The sequence below is a fragment of the Hyperolius riggenbachi genome, chromosome 3, assembly GCF_040937935.1.
Source record: "Hyperolius riggenbachi isolate aHypRig1 chromosome 3, aHypRig1.pri, whole genome shotgun sequence".
NCBI lineage: Eukaryota > Metazoa > Chordata > Amphibia > Anura > Hyperoliidae > Hyperolius > Hyperolius riggenbachi.
Window position 1 is genome coordinate 430,328,488 of NC_090648.1, and position 24,943 is coordinate 430,353,430.

The window sequence follows — 24,943 nt, forward strand, 5'->3', positions numbered from 1 at the left end:
TCTGTGGGTCTGGGCAGCCATATCATAAGGTGAGAGCGCTCACTAGTGGTGGTGGAGCACGGAAAGGTGGTGAAATTATATATACACCTCACGGGGAATTGGATGGTGGAAGACTCCTGAGTGCTGAGTGCTTACATCCTATGCGATGAACTGTTATTTTTTTTAATGTTTTTGAGGTGCATTGGAGCTGAAGCTTGAATCATACAGCCTACATAAGTTTACTTTGGCAGACACTTTAGTGGACTGTACAGCAGCGCATGGAATTTGTATTATTAGTAAACATTGTTAGCAGTGTTTCAGCTGAGTAGGGAAGCTCAAAAGCAGAAAGTGTACACAGGGGAAGACACCTTCTCACTAGATACATTAGAGTACCTAAATTATTGCTTTAAACCTAATAAGTTGCCAAGATCTATAAAATCACACCTAATAATAAAGTGTGATTTTTCTCACCCCCCAGGGCCTGTAGTCCACATATGAACTTGAAATCGGGCAAGGTGATTTTTTTTTCTTTACATACCAAAGGATGCTGGGGGATTGTTGTCATAACTCCACCCCCATGTCCATGTGATCTAATCCACACATCTGAAATAAGAATGATAGCAAAAGACATAAGACAGGCTGCAGTTGTTCTCCTGTTTCTCCTCTCCTTACACACTGTGAAAAGAGAAGTTATTTGATCCAGGCAGGCAGAGAGCAGGGGAGGGAACTAGGCTGGAGGGGAGGACACAATGCTGAGGGTGTACTTTAGCAAGGCTTCAGCATGAGGAGAAAGAAGGAAGTGCTACTAAAGATATAAATGTGTAACGTCTGTTCTAGCCACTACAATGTACCAGATGTAAACTTTATATGTTCATCTAACTGTACACAGTGCATAGACTACATATATGTATTACAATTCAAACCTTTTTTTGGCCTGCAGTGCTCTTTAATTATGATGTAATATACATTCATTACATATAATACTTATGTACATTCTAATACAGCCAAGTACCTGGTATCCGACACTGGCGGGGATTGCCTGTTACCGGATACATCTGCTTGCGGAAGCAACTGACCAAAAAAGCACAATTCTCCTGGCCCCCTCCCCTTTAGCATAAAATACTTAACGAGCCTCTGGGTGGCATCTTCTAGCCTTCCTATAGCTCCTAGCGGCTTTCCAGTGTCCACCGTGTGCGGCTTCCGGTGTGACACTCTGGGAGCTGTGAGATTTCACACAAGTTGTTTGCAGCATGAAAATGAACTAACCAGTTCCACTTCCTGATCAAACTGATTGGTCTATTTTCAAGTTGCATAAAATTTACATGCAAGCTGAAAGTATTTTAAGGTCCTTGCAGATTGAGTTGTGTGATCATTCTGCCAATAGGCAATACATATAGTGGCAACTAGCCCCAATAGCATGTCATTTTTTTAACTTCTGTCTGTGTTTTCTTATGTTTGCTAGTCCTGGAGAATCTTAGTGTAGGTTGCATGTGGGTTGCTGAGACTCAGCTTTGTATATGTTCTCCTCTGCAGGTGGTGTTTGAGTTGACTCCTCAGCAGCGGCAGTGGCAGAGGTAAGACTGGACAGGTGGAGGTGGATGGAGTCTGAAGTGTTGGGTGGGCTGTTGGGTCAGGATAAGAACTCCCTCTTGTTTTCCAGGATGTTGCAGAAAATCCAGAGCAGGTTACAAGAGGAGATCTCCTTGCAGGATCTTCTCTTTAAAAGTGCAATGAAGAGTCATGTCACTGCATTACCACCCAGGTGAGAGAGAAACCGCCTGCTCGTCCTTCCAGAATAGCACAATTCCTGTCTGGATTCAATGCACAACTGCAGCCAAAACTTTCCTCTTAAGGTGGCCATATACTTATAGATTTGCAGCAGATTTGACCATCAGATAGATTTCTGGCAGATGCCTGTCAAGTCCAATCTGACAGGAATCTATCTGATGTGTGCCACGCACTAGGAACAGATTTCCAATAAATTTCAAGAATTAAATCTATTGGAAATCGATCTAAATGCATTATTAGACCATTAGATCCAATGCAACTTTATGGGCCATTGATTTGCTGCCAGCAGCAGAGTGACCTATATTTTCCATCCTGTCAGATACATCAAATTGATCGAAATCGTCCGCAAATCGATCAAATGAGGATAGAAACGATTTCTGATCGATCGATTCTATAGAATCGATCGATCAATGGCTGAAATCGACCAGTGTATGGGCCCCTTTGGTTTTGAAAGTTCCTAGAAAAAGGTAGCAGTATTGTCAGTGACCCCATCTAGTGGGTTTTCCTGCAATGACAGGATACAAATAATCTTTCCAACAGGAACTTAATACTGCAAGTAACACAGTGGGGTTAGCAAAGTTGTGTTTTAATTGCTGACTTAAGGTCCGTACACACGCCGGACTGGAGGCAACGATGGGTCCGTCGTCACCTCCCGCTGGGTGGGCGTTCCAGCGACAGTCTGGCGTGTGTACAGTCTGTCTGCAGACTGATATGGCTGTTTCTGAGCGATCCGCCCGGCGGATCTCTCAGAAACAGCCGTATCAGTCCGCCGACAGTGCGTACACACGCCGGACTGTCGTTGGAACGCCCACCCAGCGGGAGGTGACGACGGACCCGTCGTTGCCTCCAGTCCGGCGTGTGTACGGACCTTTACAGTCCTGGTCCCTGGGCTCACTGGAGATTTTTTTTCCTGCCTGCCTCTTTCCCTGGCTGCACATTGCTTTGTAGAGTATTTTTCACATAGGTAGAAAAATTCTAAATTCTGTTTTGGTACAACAAAATTACAAATACATGATCCCAGCAATGTTAAATCAAGCCTCGAGGTAAAGAAAAAAGTGCGCTGCACAGAAGAAAAAAGGGGATGTGTGCTCAGACCAGTCAACTCCTGACTAAATACTGGCTGCCTCAAGTCATCTGACTAATTAAAATGGCAAAGCGTATGCAAATTGCATCCGCCCACCAGAATATGCAGGATCTACCTATCCACCTAACTTCCTGCAGGAGTTGGCCCACGCAAAATTCTGCATCTCAACAGGGGCGCCTCGTGTAGGCCTCCTTGTACCCCCAAGAAATGAAGGGCAGCGCAGACACCCCCACAAGGCATCCACTGCCCGGGAGCGCTGCAACTGCCCCCCATGGGAGGGGGGAGCGAGAGAGCATGGCCAGCACCCCCCAGACATGGCCTGTGTCCAGGGGGGACCACCCACGCTGCCCCCCCAAAGGATAGATTCCCTACCTTTGCGAATTTACTTACCTGTGGTGCCATTTGCATGGTTTGGGAGCGAACACACCAATGGTGAGGGGGGGGGCGGGGCGCAGACAAGCCCCCCAAGCGCTGCCACCGCTGGGCAAGCCCATCCGCACCCCGCCCCCCCCACAACACCCCGTGAAGGAAGAAATATTCGCAAGGTTAGGGCATCTATCCTTTGGGGGGCAGCGTGGACGGTTCTCTCCGGGCGTAGGCCGCGTCTGGGGAGTATGCCGTTCATGCGTTCTCGCCCCCCCCCTGTGGGGGGCAGTTGCGGCGCTCCCGGGCAGTGGATGCTTTGTGGGGGCGTTTGCGCTGCCCTTCATTTCCTGGGGGTACAAGGAGGCCTACACGAGGCGCCCCTGTTGAGCTGCACGTATTTGCGTGGGCCAACTCCTGCAGGAAGTTAGGTGGATAGGTAGATCCTGCATATTCTGGTGGGCGGATGCAATTTGCAACGCTCTGCCATTTTAATTAGGCGAAAGTCAGTTAAATTTCTAATTTGAATGAGTCAATAGACTTGAGGCAGCCAGTATATAAGTCAGGTGAAACTGGTTAGATGCACACACCTCTGTTTCTCCCTTTGCAATGCAGTATGTTCTTTTTTCTTGGGGGTGTTGGTGTGGGGGGGGGGGGGGCGCGGATGGGTCCCCCGGCAGTAGTGTTGCACCGGGGGTGTGTCTGTGTGTCCCCCCCCCCCCCTCGCCCCTTTTTGGTGTGTTTGCACCCAGGATGCGCATATGCACCACAGGTAAGCAATATTCGCAAGGTTAGGGCATCTATCCTTTGGGGGGCAGCGTGGACGGTTCTCTCCGGGCGTAGGCCGCGTCTGGGGAGTATGCCGTTCATGCGTTCTCGCCCCCCACCCCCCACACCCCCCCCCCCCCCCCCCCGTGGGGGGCAGTTGCGGCGCTCCCGGGCAGTGGATGCTTTGTGGGGGCGTTTGCGCTGCCCTTCATTTCCTGGGGGTACAAGGAGGCCTACACGAGGCGCCCCTGTTGAGATGCAAGTATTTGCGTGGGCCAACTCCTGCAGGTATGTCAGGGAGTTAGCCTTAGATCCTGCACTACTGGTAGGCGATTGCAGTTTGCAACGCTCTGCCATTTTAATTAGGCGAAAGTCAGTTAAATTTCTAATTTGAATGAGTTAATAGACTTGAGGCAGCCAGTATATAAGTCAGGTGAAACTGGTTAGATGCACACACCTCTGTTTCTCCCTTTGCAATAAAGAAAAAAGTGCCCCAAATGGGTACTTACCTCATTAGAGTTGGCTGGAAAGTATAATGGTTTAGGGCTCTGCCTCTGGCACAGGAGACCAGGGTTTGAATCTCGGCTCTGCCTGTTCAGTAAGCCAACACCTATTCAGTGAGGAGACCTTGGACAAGACTCCCTAACACTGCTACTGCCTGTAGAACGTGTCCTAGTGGTTTCAGCTCTGGGCCTTTCAGTCCACCAGGAGAAAAGCGCTGTATAAATGTTCTGTGTCTGGTCAATAGAGAGGTTCATCCACTGATTCATTGCTGGGACCCCCAGAAGCTCCCCAACAAGGGCCTCGTCAAAGAGTGCACGCAGCCGCACTCCCTTCCATGAACGAGCGCAGTGGTACTGTGCAGGGTGCCAGTTGCCTGCGCAATAGCATGGAGCTATACAGGCTCAACTCTCTCTGCCAAGCCTAAGTCACTCCGTTTTACTGCACAAGGTGACCTGTGTAGTGCGCACAATATTCACAAAAATGGAGATGGCACACAAAGTTGCTTCTTCAAGTAGACTGTATTACCAACATACAGTTACAGAGCATGCAGATCACACGAGATGTTTCGGGCATTGCCCTTCCGCAAGTGTGAAAGGGCAACACCCGAAACATGTCGTGTGCTCTGTAACTGTATGTTGTTAATACTTGAAGAAGCAATGTTACTGTGTGCATTAGCAGGAGTGGTGTACCTGCAGGAGTCAGGCATCGGCTTCCAGGTCTGGAGTTATAGACCTATCAGGTGTAAGTAGTGTGGTTTTCTACATGACCTGCGCAGTGTGGCCTCACTTGTTCCGGGGAGCGCAACCGCAAACTTCCAGAGCGTCCAGGAGGACGAGCGTCGGGAGGAGGACGAGGGAGGATCTGACACTTTGCTTTTTTTTTTCAAAATTATAGGTTTACTTTAAGAAAACCATTGTTTCCTCTCCTCCCTCCAAGCTAAACCATCTGGCACACACTAAATTAAACTCGGCAGAGGCGGCCAGTCAGGGCCATCTGTACCAAGAATCTAGCAGTGTATACAGCCACCTCGATATGTCGCCAAAAGATTGGGGGGAGGGGGGGTTCCATGCCATCTTTGATGTTGAGAACCCCAATAGGTGAATAAAAAGGATATTTGTGGAGGTGTGGTTCATTGTAAAGTATTTTTTATTTTGTGATAAGATAAATCTGTTTAAAAGTGTAGTTTTCAGTCCAATCACCAGATTGCTTACAAAGGGATCGCTTGTTGTAGTGCAACTCTGGATCAGCTCCTTTTGGTTATATTGCTCCTCTCTTTGTATCTCAATATGTAGAGTCAGGATATAAAGAATAGGCGATGCTAGAGGCTGGTGCACCAGCAGTCGTACCATGTAGGTTAAACATCCGTTTCATGTGTCCACAGAGAATATCCTCCGACAGAGCCGCCCAGCGCCTGCCGCATCCACGGCCACCTGGAGATCAACAAAGTGGCTGGAAACTTCCACATCACTGTGGGCAAGTATGTGTGTACAATATCATGTGATCTGCCGCCTGTAGGAAGTAGCGCTGTCATCATAATGCTAGCCACGCCCATCGCGGTGCTATCCAACTTGACCCAACACAAAAAGTCACACAAAGAAACTTTTAGATTAGTGTTATCAGACAGCCTGAATCATTTTCTTTAATTGAATCAAATATGTTAACTGTACAAATTTTTTTTTTGGGGGGGGGGGTGATTCTTTTTGTGATTTGCTTTTTGATGAACCATATAAAACTATTATATTAAATATGTTCATGTATGGCCACAGAATAGTCCGCTCTCGCCTGTCTGCTGCGCGTCTTCCCTCCACCTGCCAAAGGCCAGAGGCCAAACACACAGGCACCATGACACGTACTTTTGCGTGACTACTAGAGGACTCTAGAGTTTGACCTCTAGTGTTTGTGACGTGACACAGGCTCCCGGGAGAGAAGAGACAGGAAGGAGAGTCCGGTGGTGGATGGAAGATGCGTGGCAGACAAGTGAGTGTATGCTCTGCTGCTGCGTCGCTTGTTGCAAAATGCCACTAGCCACGCACTTCCGACTCACCGCCTATCAAGCACAATCTTCTTTCTGACGCAATTGACTAAATTGTTTGATTTTGTCTGACAATTGATTGTTCAGGAATCGTTTGCTGCATCATTTCTAGCAGATTCTATCAAATGATGGAATCGGACTGATATTTTTGCAAAAAAGCTAACCACCTTAAGAGGTAATCTTCATTACAATTAAACTATAAAATGACTGTGTGCAACTGGTCTACGGCATAACAGTATTGTAGCAAAAGTAGAATTCCACTGGGAAAAACTGCAAATTCCCAGCTGTGTGAATCATTTAGCTTGAGCAGCATCAGTCACACCTGGCACAAGCATGCAGCCAGTGCAGTCATTACAGCTGATCTGCATAATGCCTCTGGGTTATCCCCCTAGAAAGGCACCTTGGTGCAATGTGGAGGACAAGGCGCAATCCCCACTTCTGGAGCCCAGGTGAAGGGAAGATCCCATTACACATCAGCCAGCATGTCCTGGGAGTGACTTTTGGTGGAATCTAGAAGTTCCCATAATGAAGGGCCTCATAGATAATCGCCCACTCAGAGGAAATTAGTACCTCAAATTTAATTGGTCAGAACAGTAGACCAATGGGTACTGGCAGCAGATTGGAAGATAATTTTGCTGGGACTATCATCAGTTGAGTAAGACTTAAGACAGTGGGGGTGAGGATGCGGTATCAAGGAGGTGACTGGGGATTAAAATAAAAATTGATGAACATCTCCTGAAACTTTCAGAGGGCGTCCAGATACACCAACACAAGTCCTCCCCGACACCTACACCCAAATGTATGGGAGTAGTTACCCCCATCTCCTCTAGGGCACCGGAGGGATTGGTCAAGACATTGAACAATATGCATTAGGATGGGTGAGGGGGAACGTTTGTTGCAGGAAACTACAAACTGTTATTGTTTAGGTGGCAGAGCCCCTTGCGGCCCAACACATACTGGCAGCATCAGTCTACACGGGAGAATTTGTTTTTTAAGAAATATAAAAAAATGCTGAAAACAGTACAATTTTTCAGAGGCGCCAATGCTGTTTTCCATTAAAGTGGACCTGAACTCTTGTACAGGACAGAAGTAAAACAGAGAGAAATGCACCCTGTGTATGTATTTAGAGAGTTTAGCCTGTTTAATTTCTCTTCATTTGTACAAGTTGTAATTTTGATCTCTCCCCTGTGTCACATGACTGCCACGCCAGATAAGCTAATCGAAAGCACCCAATGTTAACAATATGTCTGCCTCCGTGAATCAGGGAGTAGAAACGGTGCCGATTTATTTTAGGATTTGTATAAGCTGTAACAAAGAAATGTGTTTTGTTTAGTGGTTATTATGCTGTTGCCTGTCTTATTAATATGCAACCAGCACATAGGAAAAGATTATGTCTGCAGAAATACCAGCATTTTTCTGGTGATCTTATTGTCACATTTTTAAATAGGCCCCAGTGAACTAGAGATGAAGCACACTCATGTATTTTACCATATATATCAGTGGGAACATTAGAGAAAACACCTACCCTACCATGAGGGTGCTTCGTCTTTATCCCTCTCTAAAGACCAGGCCATTTTTTTGTCAAATGGGCCACAGCAGCTTTAAGGCCAAGCTGCAGGGCCGCACAACACAGCACACAAGTGATCCCCCCCCCCCTTTTCTCCCCACCAACAGAGCTCTCTGTTGGTGGGGTCTGTCTGCTCCCCCAGTGTTTTGTTTGTTTTGTAAATATTTATTCTGTTTATTTTTTAATTTCCCTTTTTTTTTTTTTTTGTACTAAGCCCTCCATCCTTCCCCCCCCCCCCCCCCACCAGCCAATCCCTGTGATCAGCTGTCATAGGCTTCAGCCTATGACAGCTGATCACCTCCGAGCAGACAGAGGGGACAGCCATGTCACACGGCTGTCCCCAGTACAGCGCTGCTGTAGATCGCAGCGCTGTACACCATTATTAGACGGTGGTTTCGCCGTCTAACAGTCTCCGAGCGGCGATCGACTTTACGCCGATCGGCGTTAGGCGGTCCTGCGGCTACTGCCGCGGGCCATGCCCTTCGGCAGGAGGCTGGAGCAATTGACTTTCTGTGATTGGGCAGAAGCTGCCCTGCCCCTCCCCTTTCCCCCTTTCCCCCACCCAGAGCGGGAGCAGAGCTGCTCACCTTTCTGCTTTCAGTACTGAAGGTTCCGCTATTGCACCATCAGCCTGCCGCTCTGCATCTCTCTCTCCAGTCGGCGTCTTTCACATGTGACTCAAGTCACATGATAGAAATCACCAGCAGGGAGAGATGCAGAGCGGCAGCTGGTGGAGCAATAGATAAAGGAACCTTCGCTGCTGGAAGCGGAGAGATGGGCGACTCTGCTCCCGCTTGGGGAGGATGGTTGCTGGTGCTCGCGAAATGCTGCCCTCAGGTGGGGGGGGGGGGGGGGGAGAACAAGGATGTACGCATTGGCTCCTGTTCTGCTGGAAGTGAGGGGGAGAGTAGCATCTGGCATCTAATGCTACAGTGAAGAGGACAGCATGTGTGACTAAGGGGGTGGCAGTGCCAGACTACCTATTCTACAGGGGAGGGAAGGACACACCATCTGACTACCTATACTGAAGGGGCAGCACCTGACTACCTATACTGAGGGGGAGGGACACATATTCTGACAATCTATACTAAGGGGGGCAGCACCTGACTACCTATACTAAGGGAGGAGGGACACAGCATCTGACAATCTATACTAAGGGGGGGGAGGGGGGCAGCACCTGACTACCTATACAAGGGGGAAGGCAGCACCTGAATACCTATACAAGGGGGAAGGCAGCACCTGAATACCTATACAAGGGGGAAGGCAGCACCTGAATACCTATACAAGGGGGAAGGCAGCACCTGAATACCTATACAAGGGGGTAGGCAGCACCTGAATACCTATACAAGGGGGAAGGCAGCACCTGAATACCTATACAAGGGGGAAGGCAGCACCTGAATACCTATACAAGGGGGGGCAGCACCTGAATACGTATACAAGGGGGGGCAGCACCTGACTACCTATACAAGGGGGGGCAGCACCTGACTACCTATACAAGGGGGGGGGGGCAGCACCTGACTACCTATACAAGGGGGGGGCAGCACCTGACTACCTATACAGGGGGGGGCAGCGCCTGACTGCCTATACAAGGGGGGGCAGCGCCTGACTACCTATACAAGGGGGGGCAGCGCCTGACTACCTATACAAGGGGGGGCAGCGCCTGACTACCTATGCAAGGGGGGCAGCACCTGAATACCTATGCAAGGGGGGGCAGCACCTGAATACCTATGCAAGGGGGGGCAGCACCTGAATACCTATGCAAGGGGGGGCAGCACCTGAATACCTATGCAAGGGGGGGCAGCACCTGAATACCTAAACAGGGGGGGGGGGCAGCACCTGACTACCTATACAGGGGGGGCAGCACCTGACTACCTATACCGGGGGGGCAGCGCCTGACTACCTATGCAAGGGGGGGCAGCACCTGAATACCTATGCAAGGGGGGGCAGCACCTGAATACCTATACAAGGGGGGGGGGGGGCAGCACCTGACTACCTATACGGGAGGGGCAGCACCTGGCTACCTATACAAAGGGGGGGCAGCACCTGACTACCTATACAAAGGGGGGGCAGCACCTGACTACCTATACAAGGGGGGGGGGGGGGGCAGCACCTGACTACCTATACAAGGGGGGGGCAGCACCTGACTACCTATACAAGGGGGGGGCAGCACCTGACTACCTATACAAGGGGGGGGGCAGCACCTGACTACCTATACAAGGGGGGGGGGCAGCACCTGACTACCTATACAAGGGGGAGGGGCAGCACCTGAATACCTATACAAGGGGGGGGGGCAGCACCTGAATACCTATACAAGGGGGGGGGGGCAGCACCTGAATACCTATACAAGGGGGGGGGCAGCACCTGAATACCTATACAAGGGGGGGGGCAGCACCTGAATACCTATACAAGGGGGGGGGCAGCACCTGAATACCTATACAAGGGGGGGGGCAGCACCTGAATACCTATACAAGGGGGGGCAGCACCTGAATACCTATACAAGGGGGGGCAGCACCTGAATACCTATACAAGGGGGGGGGGGGCAGCACCTGAATACCTATACAAGGGGGGGGGGCAGCACCTGAATACCTATACAAGGGGGGGGGCAGCACCTGAATACCTATACAAGGGGGGGGGCAGCACCTGAATACCTATACAAGGGGGGGGGGCAGCACCTGAATACCTATACAAGGGGGGGGGGCAGCACCTGAATACCTATACAAGGGGGGGGCAGCACCTGAATACCTATACAAGGGGGGGGGGGGCAGCACCTGAATACCTATACAAGGGGGGGGGGCAGCACCTGAATACCTATACAAGGGGGGGCAGCACCTGAATACCTATACAGGGGGGGGCAGCACCTGAATACCTATACAGGGGGGGGCAGCACCTGAATACCTATACAGGGGGGGGCAGCACCTGAATACCTATACAAGGGGGGGCAGCACCTGAATACCTATACAAGGGGGGGGGGGGCAGCACCTGAATACGTATACTAAGGGGGGGGGGACACAAACGGGAATGCAGCCACAAGGAAGAAGAGAATCCCGGGAAGCAGTGAGAGGTCTGAATATGCTCAGAGAATCCGAGTGCAGGAACAGTGGGCACCAGGTGAGGGGGCAGGGGTGCTGGTGACAGTGGGCCTTGAGTGGTAAAAGGTACAAATCCGACCCTGATTATACATACCTGAGGCTTCCTCCAGCCCTCTCCAGGCTGCTCGCTCCCTCACTGTCCTCCACCACCACCAGGATTGTATGGAATTCGGAACTCGAAAGTCCTCCTGTCTGGAGCGTTATGAACATGTACGGCATGGATGCACCCAGGCCCACAATGCTCCCAGCGACGGGAGCGCAGCGGGGAAGCGCGCTTCAGCCGGACTGCGCCGACTGGTCCCGACTGAAGGACTTTCAGGAATTCAGGCTGAATTCGACGATCTAGGTGGCGGCGGAGGAGGACGAGGGAGCGATCAGCCTGGAGGGGACTGGAGAAAGCCCCAGGTATTTTTCTCTCCCTCCTCGTCTCAGGTACACTTTAAGTGTATTGATGGTAATTGGTAGGATCTAAAGCCAGTTAAGATGTTGTAATGTTTGGTTATTGTTTTGCGAGTTTTCTTATTAACCTTCTCACTTCTCCCTGTACTTTCTTGCAGAGCCATCCCACACCCGAGAGGCCACGCCCACCTGGCAGCTCTCGTCAGCCATGATAGTGAGTACGGTTTTCCAAAGTCTCATCTACACGTGTATGAAAAAAAAAAATAGAAATGTGAAGTTGAGCTGCCTTTTCAGATATTTCTAGCCATTTCCTTGTCTTCTCATTGTATTCACTCACATTTGCCACAAGGGGGCACACAAAGGTCACATTCGGAATTACATTTTCTCTGCAGGTTGCATAGATTTAGGATGGACAGATAATGCATTTTCACTTTTAAGTTGCCAAATTATTCACTTATAATGGGCCCGATTTGATGAGGTTTCCCCATACTGGAGATCTTAAAGTGGACCTGAACTCAGGACTTCCTCTCTGCTCTAAAAGATAAGCAACATCATAATAACGGTTAAAGAAAAAAACATTTCTTTGTTACAGCTGATCTAAATCTACACTTTGTCTACTTCCTGGTTTTATGGAAGCAGACATATTGTTAACTTCCTATGTTTACCAATTAGCTGTCTGCCGTGGCAGTCAGCTGACACAGCTGAAGGATCAAATTACAACCTGTGCTTAGTCACAGATGATGGGAAATTAGCCTAAACTCTCTAAATACATACAGGGTGCATTTCTTTGTTTTCCTTCTGTCCTGCGCAAGAGCTCAGGTCCAGTTCAAAAGATCCAGCAAATCTATTTACTAAACATAGTTCAGTGGCAGTTGTGCGTTCCTGCTCTGTGCGCTCACCTGGAGCATGAGTTTTGTTTAATAATATGACAGCTTCCACTGATTTTTTTAACCTTTCAGGAAACTGGCAGAGAAGGCTATGACTTTAGATATCACTGATCTGTTTACGTGGGTGTCTGTAAACCCTATGCACCAGGACATCAGCATGCACTACAGGCTATGCACCTCTGGTGCAGAGGCTGATGGGAATGGTTCAGCAATCGCTGCACAAAACAGAAACTTTCCTTCTTAAAACAGAATGTATTTGTGATTATTCAGGTTGGAGTTAGTCTATGAAGTGTCCCACAATGTATCACTGCTGAATATGCAAACTGTCCATTTGTTGTCCCTGAAAGCTAAACACACCTCAAGGAATGTGTGACACCTTGCATTCCAGCGTTTCTGGAGGTGTGTTTAGCTTTCAGGGACAACAAAGGGACAGTTTGCATATTCAGCAGTGATGTATTGTGAGACACCTCATATGCTTAAACTAATCTCTGTACGGCACTATTTGTAAAATCCTATATAAATGTGTAATATCAGAATCAGTTTTATTTGCTAAGCACAACTGGATCCTGCCTGGAATTGGTCTTGGATCACACAGTGAAACATACAGGAAATAAATACAGTACACAGTAGGCAGCAAACATCAGCAGGAGACAGTGTACTAATAAATAGTTCTTCAGTAGCAGCGACCAGGGAGTAGAAGCGGCAGTTGCAGTCTAATGGGGAAAATGAGGGGGATAAAAATGGGGGGGGGGGGGGGGGTTGGTTTGGAAGATGAGAGTTCAAGAGTTTAACAGCAGAGGGGAATAAAGTATTCCTGTGCCTTGAGGGTCCTGGTGGAGATGGCCCGGAGTCTCCAACCCAATGGTAGCCAACTGCAGAAGTGAAAGCCTGGGAGTGAGGGAACATTAAAAAGTTTGAATCTGTGGTGAGCGGAGGAGATGGCATTACATACTAGGATGGAAAAACGGGGACAGACTGAGTAGTGGTGGAGTATAAGGATCTTAGAAGTTCCTGAGCCATAGGAATGTCTTTAGTTAGCGGAGGAAGAATCGTCTCTGCTGGGATTTTTTTCTGAATAGAGGCAGTGTTGGCAGCTATGACTGTGGTGGAGATATGAAAATATAAGCTTCTCTGGTAACCCCACCCCCCAAGTGGCAGTTTTGGGGAACTCACTAATGCTTTGAAGCCTTGCACCTCTATAGCTGCCACACCCCAATTTTGCATAAAGCACGCCCCCTTCCTCTCCTTTACCGTTCCCTGGTGTCTAGTGGTCCCCACTCCCACCCATATACAATACCCTGGTGTCTAGTGGCTGCCCATCGTGTGCTTCCCCAGCCCAGTATGCAGAGTATATATTACAGTATATGTGCCGTGGTATCTAAGCCATGCTTCTTTCTCCACCTCTTGGCTCCAAAACGTGCTCTTCCTCTCATCTGTTGCTCTAGTACCTACTTCTCCTCCTGCCTGATTACATGTGATGTGAGAGCGAGATGCTGGGCACTAGAGCGAGTGGTGAGCAGATGGACGCACATCACTGGAGCCCACAGGAAGTAAGAGGAGCACAGCTACTGCTGCTCCCATGCTCTGGTAGGCGGTATGTATGAAACGGGTGAGGAGAGACATCCAGGAGCACATCAAAATTAGCCAGGCGGAACACTGTCTAAAAGAGCCTGGGGCGAACACTTCACTTCCTCTTGGGCTGTAGCATAACACTGTGAAAACCATTGACTTTTCTATCTAATCCCTCTTCTGTGTAACTTTCTGCCATACAGGAGCTTTGTAGTCTATCGTTCGAGTTGGGAGGAGTAAAACCTAGCATTATATCAGACAATCAAAATATTAAACTTGCACTTTTAGATTTCAAACTCAAAATAAGAGTATTGTATTCCTGCAAAGTCCTATTAGGAATAGGACTATAGATATGTTTGTTTACCTTACCGGTTTATTTTCAGCTCAGGTTTGCAATAACACAGAAATGCACAGCTGGGACATTTAGGCGTGCTATTTAACCTGTTAATAAGTAAAATTCAAAGACAAAAGTAACGGGGCCTGCAGCCAGGACTCCAGCTCATGTGAGTCTAGTTATCGCTGTCGTTCTTCTCTTGGCCAGGTTACAACTTCTCTCATCGCATTGACCACATGTCCTTTGGGGAGCTCATGCCGGGGATTATAAACCCTCTGGATGGAACAGAGAAAATAGCACAGGAAAGTAAGTAGTCATTTTTTTTTATTATTGTAGAAATACCACTTTTAGCAAAATTTCAAAGCATGACTTATCAATTGATGGCACGCCACTTGCAGTACAGAGCCAATTCTCCCCAGGACCACAAGCTGTGTGCATAGGGTGTACCTACTTTATCCTGGAATTCATAGTGGTACGATCACTGCTTTGGACACTGATATATTTGACTACTACAATGAGATTGGCTCACAATAATCACAGTATCAGGAGCCTATGAAATCTGTTCTTGCAACTTCAAGCAAAAGAGAAAGCAAGAATGTCTGGCACTGTAGCTTTAATGCGTAGCAGCAAGTGTACAAGCATGTATCACATGTTACACAAAAACAAAGTCCGTGAACATAGATGGTTCTTATCGTGCTCTGCTGAAGGGGGGAGGCAACTGTGGGCGCCAGTGGGTGCACGGCCTACAGCCGTTTCGCAATGGGATGAGCCTTGCTTCTTCGGAGGCTAATCGTGCACTATTAGCCTCCGAAGAAGCAAGGCTCATCCCATTGCGAAACGGCTGTAAGGCCGTGCCGTGCAACCACTGGCGCCCACAGTTGCCTCCCCCCCCCCCCCCTTCAGCAGAGCACGATAAGAACCATCTATGTTCACGGACTTTGTTTTTGTGTAACATGTGATACATGCTTGTACACTTGCTGCTACGCATTAAAGCTACAGTGCCAGACATTCTTGCTTTCTCTTGCTTAATTACCCTGGCGTTCTATTGAGATCGCCAGGGCGGCTGCGGGAGGGTTTTTTTTAAATAAAAAAAAAACTATTTCATGCAGCCAACTTTCAGTTGCCTGCATGAAAGCCCACTAGAGGGCGCTCCTGAAGCGTAATTCCGATCGCGAGCAGCCTTCCTTGTTTGGCTTTCCTCGTCGCCATTGCGACGAGCGGAGTGACGTCATGGACGTCAGCCGACGTCCTGACGTCAGCCGCCTCCGATCCAGCCCTTAGCACTGGCCGGAACTATTTGTTCCGGCTGCGCAGGGCTCGGGCGGCTGGGGGGACCCTCTTTCTCCGCTGCACGCGGCGGATCGCCACGCTGCGGCGGCGATCAGGTAGCACACGCGGCTGGTAAAGTGCCGGCTGCGTGTGCTGCTTTTTATTTTATTAAAATCGGCCCAGCAGGGCCTGAGCGGCACCCTCTAGCGGTAATGGACGAGCTGAGCTCGTCCATACCGCTAAGGTGGTTAAGGTTGCCACAATGTTTAAACCTTCTTTGTCGTGAGCGCGTAGCTTCTGCTGAAGTTTCCCCACTGCTACTCAGCTGAACATACCACATCCGCAGCCTTTACTGTGTGCCTGCCTTCTTTTCTTCTAGTTTGAAATCTGTTCTTGAACGGCTCATGGAGCTTTGCCGTCCTAGCAACAGCAGGGCCAGTGAGCTTCAGCGATGCAAGATGGGCACAATCGGTGGTAGTGGCGGGCCCATGTGGAAGTTGAAAACTACGCCTTGGCAGGCTTAGGCGGACACAAACAGGGCGTAGATTTCAACTACTGCCATCCAAAAGCAGTTAATAAAATGCTAATGATTTTGATGGTGATTGAGATCAATTGATCCTATTCCAAGCAGATGAAATCTGCACAAAACTATAACAGAAAATTACCATCTCAATGACCATCTCTGTTCTCAAATTTCTATATGCAGGTAACCAGATGTACCAGTATTTTATCACAATCGTCCCCACCAAGCTGAACACGCACAAGGTGTATGGGGACACCCACCAGTTTGCCGTGACGGAACGGGTGAGTCTGCAGGATATTAGTTTTAGGATATTGAAGATCATTAGTGAAATCTCATACACATGTATGAGGACTGTAACCTGCTGGGCGACATTTTGGAGCTAAGTTCCGTACAGACACGCCGCTAGTTTGTAGGCCAGCAACAAGTTCTGATGCTATAGAGGGGTCAGAGCCCCAGTGGTAGTCGGTAGGCTGAGGAGGAGAACAATGCCCTCAGCCTTCACTTGTCTGAGACAATCCATCAGTCTACTTGGAAAGCATCGAGGGTGATTGGGAGACACCTTACCATTGCCTGAAGTGTTCCACAGCAGAATCTGATTGGCTGACAGCAGGATTGACCTTGTTACATGCAGGCTGCTGTGTGTGTTGGACTGCCCTCACACTGTGCACTCTCTTTCCTCCTGCAGGAGCGTATAATTAATCACGCCACAGGCAGTCACGGTGTGTCCGGGATATTTATGAAGTATGACATCAGCTCTCTGATGGTGACGGTGACAGAGGATCACATGCCGCTCTGGAAGTTCCTCGTACGGCTGTGCGGCATCATTGGAGGCATATTCACCACCACGGGTCAGTCTGATCCCTCAGGTCTACTTTGGTCAGAAATGCAGTATAAAATGTTTTTGACAGCAAATGATGACATTGGGCATTTTGTTGTGATTTTGATTGAGGGGTGTTATTGATTGGGGTTGCAATTCTTGCTATTTTAGCAGATTGACATTTTTGAGGACACCTGAAGTGACAGGAATATAGATGATGCCAAATTTATTACCTTTTATACCGCACTAGTTGCCTGTCAGTCCTGTTGATCTTTCATGCATTAGTAATGTCTGAATCACTCACCTAACACAATCATGCAACTTAACTAGTCAGACCTCAGTCAGAACACCTGAAATGCTGTATGCTTGTTCATGGTCAATGGCTAAAGGTATTAGAGGCAGAGGATCAGCAGGATAGCCAGGAATTTATATTGTTAAAAAGGAAGTAAAAATGGCAGCCTCCAAATCCTTACTTCAGGTGTCCTTTAAGCTCACATCTTAGGGGTGGTTTCCTTACTTACCAGTCCAAAGCATCTAGTCAGCAGCTCTGCCAAATTTAGATTTATGAATATACTCCTTTATTGGCTCATAAACAGGCAAGCTAAAGTCCTAGAGGCTGATGATGTTAAGGGGACTCCGAGCAGTGCAGAAACTATGGAAAGATGCATATCATTTTAAAGCTCTCTTTCTCCTCTTTCCAATGATATATAAACCACCACCCTACATCTTTTAGTTTTCGCTATGTTCGCGATTGAAATTGCCGCGGCCGCGATTTCGATCACGAAAATAGAGAAAACTAAAAGGTGTAGGGCGACGATTTAGGTGTCGTCAGAAAGAGGAGAAAGAGAGCTTTAAAATGATATCCATCAAGCCATAGTTATATTGTATTACACAGGACGACACTTTCCCCAGTGTCAGCAGCTCCATTCTGCTGAATGCAGCTGCTGACTTTGACAAAAAGTCGCCCTGTGTAATACAATATAACTATGGAAAGATGGATATCATTTTAAAGCTCTCTTTCTCCTCTTTCTGACGACACCTAAATCGTTGCCCTACGCCCTTTAGTTTTCTCTATTTTCGCGATCGAAATCGCGGCCGCGGCAATTTCAATCGCGAAAATAGCGAAAACTAAAAGGCCCAGGGTGGCGGTTTATATATCATTGGAAAGAGGAGAAAGAGAGCTTTAAAATGATATGCATCTTTCCATAGTTTCTGCACTGCTCGGAGTCCCTTTAACAAGATTCAGTGGTTCCCAATCGGAAAAGTATTCTTATAACTAGGAACATCCATCAGTATTGGAGATGTTATTCAAACTACACATTGTATGCATCAGTACTTGTGTATTGATTGTTCTGATTGTACAGTGTAACTGCGTATGTATCTAAGCTCCCTACTGCTGTATGTTTTGCACAATGTACAGCACTACGGAATATGTTGGGGCTCTATAAATAATTATTTTTTATAGAAACATGTTGGCTTCAGCCTGTAAGTGTTTATACACTGATGCATTTTAAATAAAAGTTTATTTGTTATAGTTAAAATGTTTAGTCTTTTGTAACCTTTAAGTGCATAAGAATAATACATTTTAGTTGTCATGATGAAAACGCTTACCTGTACTGACCAACTATCAATCACATGATCATACTTCCAACGCTTACCCTCTAAGAAGAGGGATTGTGTGCAGCTGACAGATTGGTGTTGAATCTGCTTCAGGCTGGGAATGGGGCAGGGTATTCAGGCTGCTGCAGACTGTCAGCCACACTGATCTCAGTGCAATTTCTGAGTTTGGGCTCATGAATATTAGGGATGCTCAATGAGGTGTAAATCCGAGTTTATGCAAAATTATGCAATTATTTTCTGTGTAAGTTTGTGTCTTGAAGATGGACTGATCAAATAAAACTAAGGTGGCATTTGATTGTTTCATTTTCAAGCTGTATAAGTTTGCATAATTCTGCATCAGCTGAGAATTATTTGCATCTCATGGGCCATCACTAATAAGGGACCACACGCTGCTCTCCAGATATTGTTCAGTGTAAGAACAGCAAATCATGACCGTAGTGACATCACCAGCCGTTCTTGCTGGTGTCAGAAGTCTGGTGGTTCAGACCAGGTAACAGTAAAAGATAATGGAAAAAGATTTACAATTTTATAAGACCAAAAATATAATTGGTTGGTAACCTAAAGCTTTGTTTCTCCTGGACTCTTATTGTAGCCTGTAGGGCTTGACATTTACCTGTGTATTGCAAATGAAGGATTTTGCTTATATCTTCCTCTTTATTGGCCCAGGTATGATCCACGGACTGGCTGAGTTTTTCGTGGACCTCTTCTGCTGCCGATTCCAGCTGGGAGTTTACCGGCAACCTGAGGTGAGTTAAGTTCCTATTTTATCATTCTACGTTGCAAAACCTGAGCGTATTCTTCACTTCCAGCATATTTACTGACACTACTACACGTACTACAAGAGGCCTGCAAGCACTTATGTTGCCTGCTGTATCCTATTCTGCACAGCCAGGGAGCCTCATCTGAGGTCCAAACTTCTACAGCCATCTACACACCAAAAACCTATTAGGCATGATTCAGTAAGCTATCTGCTGTGGGGCGACTGTACGTGCAGGGGATCTAATTAACATGTATAAATACATCAGAGGGCAATATAATAGCTTGGCGGATGAGCTTTTTGTCCCTAGGCCTTCTCAAAGGACTAGAGGACATGATCTGCGCATGGAGGAAAAACGTTTTAGCCATTTATTTAGGAAAGGGTTCTTTACAGTAAGAGTGATTAAGATGTGGAACGCATTGCCACAGGAAGTCGTTATGGCAAACTCTATACCTGCATTTAAAGGGGGCTTAGATGCTTTCCTTGCGTTGAAAGACATCCATGGCTACAATTACTAGGTAATGCCTAATGATGATGATCCAGGGATTTTATCTGATTGCCATCTGGAGTCGGGAAGGAATTTTTTTCCCTTTTGGGGCTAATTGGACCATGCCTTGTAAGGGCTTTTCGCCTTCCTCTGGATCAACAGGGATATGTGAGGGAACAGGCTGGTGTTGTACTTTGTTCTCTGGTTGAACTCGATGGACGTATGTCTTTTTTCAACCAAAATAACTATGTAACTGTCTCTTTGTACTAGTGCTTTTCCACCTCAAATTGTATGGAATCAGATCATTGTGAGTGTTGCTGAGGAGATGTGTGAAGGTGTGGCCTCTATTTGTATGCAGTACCATGTTCTTGCCATGAGTGCCTGTATGGGACTGAATCACACAACTGCTAATTTACTAAGCTTTCAGCAACTTTCACTAGGTTTCAATATGACTCCATCTAAGTCTGCAATCTGTAACACAATACAATTTTAGGGGGGAAAAAATTACTTAAAGGGGGGCTTTTGATTCTTGAGGCTTGTATTGATTCACTCCAAAATTGTCCTTATGATGAGTACACACTGTGCAATTTGTTGGGTTGAACTGATAATTTCTGACATGTCCTATCTGCTTCCGATAATGGGATGGATTTTTGTGAAAACCAACTCTTCAATGTGTGTAAAAGCGACATTGGCTCCACATATTGCAGTACATATTGGCATGTCTTTTTCTTGAGGTGTGACGTGTGGTGCTCCCTGGAGGCCTAGGGTGCCCTCCAGGTAAGCTAGCTTCAGCCTCACTAAGTTTTTTTTTTCCCCAAAATATCGGTTTCCTATTTAGAGCAGGGATGTCGAACTCCTCAAGGGCCAAGGTCCTCACACGTTTTTGGAACAGCTCAAACTTATTGATAGGACTGAATCAGGAAAGATGCGGTTCATCAAGCAGAACACATTTCTCCATCCACACTGAATATGGCCCTCAAGGATGGATCAGCTTATTTTGGCACAGAGATCTGCCGATCATTTGGGCGTTGCCATATTGGGCCATAATGAGAATAGTGGTGATGGTGGTGCTCAGTAACTAATCTGGGTGACAAAATCACTGGAGCACAAATTAGCCGGTGCCCGAATTATGTTACTACAACTTGGAGGGGCAATAGTATTTAACGCAGCCGAGAGTTTCCACAGGTGCAGGCTGAGCTGTCTTTTGGTTACACTCTGCACCCAAATGGCCGTGTCTATTTTACATGTATGCCTCAAGGACCTCCAGTCCGTCAACATCTGTGCTTTAGCAGTTAGGAGGTGACACAAGACCGCCTGCACCGGGCGTTGCTGCCAACGTGTTGCAATATGTGGAGCCAATGCCTCTTTTACACAAATTGAAGACATGGTATAGTTTGTTTCCAGCTTCTGCTATATTTGTGCTGCAGAAGTAATCACACAGTAAAAGAGGACCTAAAAAAAATCCCCTGGGGGTACTCGTTGGGAGGGGAAGGCCTCTGGATCCTAATGAGGCTCCCCCCATCCCGCTAAGCCGGATCCAGCACTGGCTTCCCTGAAACTTGTCGGCTGTGGTGCAGGCGCAGCAGTGCGTTGCAGTATTTACATACCGGGATCCAGAGCAGGCACAGCAACAGCTTTCCAACCGGGCTCAGGCAGAAATGACCAAGCCTGAGCGGGTTGTCTTTACTGCACAGGCGCGAGCCACCTCCACAATAAAGTGGACTCGATCGGGCTTGGTTATTTCTGCCTGAGCCTGATCGGAAAGCTGCTACTTCACATGAGCTGGATCGCGCTAGGTAAATATTTACCTCTCCGGTGTTTGGTGGCTGCCAGCGCTGGGACAGACAGTGGGGGAATCCTCATTAGGATCCAGAGGCTTCCCCCTCCGGAGGGGAGTATCCCCCAGGGGATGTTTTTTTAGGTTACAGATCCTCTTTAAAATTGGCTGCCAGATATGTCAGGTGCTGCTTGGTTGGAGGGCACTTTCCATTTCTCTTTCATAACAATGCAATTGTAATAATATTGACAGATATTTTATACCTAATTCAGTGACTTTTCATGAGATTCTCTATTACCATTTTCTCCCTTAAAAACTACTTTATTTGTCTTTTTGACTTTCTGTATGTCTTTATATTGCAGCACAACCACGCCCACAACCTCTCCTCCAATCATTGCACAGAGAACCTGGAGCCGGACCCTCCCCTGTGATCCGCTGAGACTAGCGCCGTAATAAGCTGCTCTGACATTTCCTATGTCTGGACTCTTACCGTCACCTGATTGTTGTGTGTCATTGGTTGTTACTACCGCCTTAGCACTGGCACTCCAGCGAGGTTATGGCCAAGTGCCGATGCCAAGATGAACGGCACCATAATCTCCATTTGCTACAGATTTAAGACTTTTGTATAATTTGAAAATCTAGCACGCGGGGCCCAATTCCAGCCGGCTGTGGTTGGACTATCACTTGTGCAGCAAGAGAGGGTCTTTACCTCCCCCCGGCCAGTAGGGGGCTCCAACAATGAGCTGCGGGGCTAACAAGCTTTGTTTTATGTGACATCGAAATTTCAGCCAGTCTCCAGAACTTTAGCTATGTTAAAACTCCAGACTGTTTGTATCAATTCTTTGTATGGCAAATAAACATGTGGAGGATTATTTATACAGCAGCGTTAATTAATTTACCAAAGGAAAAAAATGAATAGAAGAACCAAGGGGAGCTTCTAAGTGTACCTGATGATTCCAGTGTGCAAATAAAAGCCTCTTATTGGATGTGATTGCTGTGAACTGGGGATGGAATAAAGAAGATTGGTAAACACACCATCAATTTAAATATACTTCAGTACTTCAACAGATGATCAAGTGCAATTTTGTGGGCGGGGCATAGTGTGTGTGTGTTACACCCCTGACACAGGCAGCAAAATCAAAAGAATTTGATTGTTTAAAGTGAACCTAAACTGAAGGGGGGAAAAAAAGAATGTAACTTACCTGTGGCTTCTACCAGCCTCCTGTGTCCGTCCTATCACAAACGTATCCTCTGGTCCCCCGCAGGGACCCTCTGTGATTTGGATGTGCGGCCCTGATCCGTGCGCCTCTTTATCGCGGTCCCGTGGTCAGGAGCGCTCTGCGCATGCACTGTACGAAAAAATCTCTACTGCACATGTGCAGAACGCTCCCGGTGACAAGAGTGTGCTTGAGGACGCACACGGCCACGCATGTGCCGTAGCCCATCGACTCACCAGTCCGCCGGCCGGAAGAGGGTCGCTGCGGGGAACTGGGGAAATGTGGTGTTTTTTTTTTTAACTCCAGTTTAGGTTTCCTTTAATTGTTTTGTTTATATAAAGTTTTTACAGTAGAGAGATACTATGTTACTATTTGTTTATACAATTGTAAAAAATACAATATTGGTGTATTATTTACAGAACAATGTCAATATGTGACCTCCAGATCTTTAGCAGACACATGCCAGAACTCATGTGCAGCCTCAACTTAAAGAGGAAATTTAACCCAGGTTTGAACTTCATCCCAATCAGTAGTGGATACCCCCCTTTCCCAAGAGAAATCTTTACCTTTTCTCAAATAGATCATTGGTGGGGGAGGGGCCTGTGTGGTTCATATTCTGGTGAAACCCCTCCCACAGTGTTATGTCAGGACCATGGTACTGACAGTTTGCTGTCTTTGAACCTCATTGCATTGTGGGTACTGCTTTACCAACTGCCAATGAAGCAGTATCTCCCTCTGTGCATACAACCATTCTGTACAGATCACCTGGGAGAACTAAAGCGGTCTCCACCAGTGGTAAATGTAAGAATGTAAATCAGAGAGAGGAAATATTTTACAATGGGCAAACACTGACTAATCTATAAAATGAATATTGTAAAAATAAGCTTTTTTATCTATTGTTGTTTCCACTACAGTTCCTTTTTAACCTGCAACTTTGCACTGAAAAGTGAGTGAATGGCAACTACTATAATCAGGGAAACCCTGCAGGAGTACCGGCTTCCCTGCAAGCAATAGTGCAGTCCGCAAAGCAAAAAAGGAATAGGTGTTGATCCAAAATGAAGCTCCAGCCCCTGTGCATAAAATGTACATTCAAATAAACTACGTACAGCAATATAGTGCATCAACAAAATGGCATTAATGCTGGTTACATAGACTTTTTTTTTCAACCCAAATAACTATCAAGTTCAACCAGAAAATAAGGTACAACACTAGCCTGCACCCTCACATATCTCTTTTAGCAAAAAGGCAGGAAGGCAAAAAAAAAAACATATGGCATGGTCCAATTAGCCCCAAAAGGGGGGGAACCCTGGATCAATGCCACTGGGAATTACCTAGTAATTATAGCCATGGATGTCTTTCATCGCAAGGAAAGCATCTAAGCGCCCCTTAAAGAGAACCCGAGGTGGGAATTACTTTTACTATTGGGGCACAGAGGCTGGTTGTGCGCACTAAGACCAGCCTCTGTTGCCCCATCGTGTGCCTCCATGTCCCCCCTGCTTGCCGCTATACCCCCCGCATTGCTGGCTGTGTCGCCAGCTCAATGTTTACCTTGCGCTGTCAGTCAGCGCCGCTCCCCCGCCTCCTCCGCATCGGCGCCACCCGCCGCGTCACTTCCCTCCTATCAGCGGGAGGGAAGGGACATGGGCGGGTGCGCCGATGCGGAGGAGGCAGGGGAGCAGCGCTGACTGACAGCGCAAGGTAAACATTGAGCTAGCGACACGCTGCGTGTCGCCAGCAATGCGGGGGGTATAGCGGCGAGCAGGGGGGACATGGAGGCACACGATGGGGCAACAGAGGCTGGTCTTAGTGCGCACAACCAGCCTCTGTGCCCCAATAGTAAAAGTAATTCCCACCTCGGGTTCTCTTTAAACGCAGATATAGAATTTGCCATAAGTACTTCCTGTGGTAATACATTTCACATTAAATCACTCTTACTGTAAAGAACCCTTTCCTAAATAAATGTCTAAAACTTTACTCTGCTCCTAGTTAGTAATGAGGTGAGCAATATAGTCAAAACAATGAGAACTCTACAAGCCTGACATTTCAGTAGCCCACCTTTCAAGGGGTGGGGGAACCTCTGGCTACTTATTAAAGGGAACCAGAGACGAAGCAC

General features: G+C 47.4%; 1 protein-coding gene across 4 annotated transcripts in view; it reads left to right on the forward strand.

Annotated features, from left to right (window-relative positions):
• ERGIC2 (ERGIC and golgi 2) overlaps positions 1 to 22,491 on the forward strand; it is a 41,449-nt gene extending 18,958 nt beyond the window's left edge. For all 4 annotated transcript variants that reach the window (XM_068277635.1, XM_068277634.1, XM_068277633.1 and 1 more), the window contains exons 6-14: positions 1,513 to 1,553; positions 1,640 to 1,741; positions 5,868 to 5,963; positions 11,732 to 11,787; positions 14,571 to 14,669; positions 16,339 to 16,436; positions 16,841 to 17,003; positions 19,259 to 19,338; positions 21,976 to 22,491. In XM_068277635.1, the coding sequence (XP_068133736.1) occupies positions 1,513 to 1,553; positions 1,640 to 1,741; positions 5,868 to 5,963; positions 11,732 to 11,787; positions 14,571 to 14,669; positions 16,339 to 16,436; positions 16,841 to 17,003; positions 19,259 to 19,338; positions 21,976 to 22,044 (804 nt within the window). In that variant the 3' untranslated portion in view covers positions 22,045 to 22,491. The remainder of the gene's footprint in view (positions 1 to 1,512; positions 1,554 to 1,639; positions 1,742 to 5,867; positions 5,964 to 11,731; positions 11,788 to 14,570; positions 14,670 to 16,338; positions 16,437 to 16,840; positions 17,004 to 19,258; positions 19,339 to 21,975) is intronic.
• Positions 22,492 to 24,943: the final 2,452 nt, after the last annotated feature.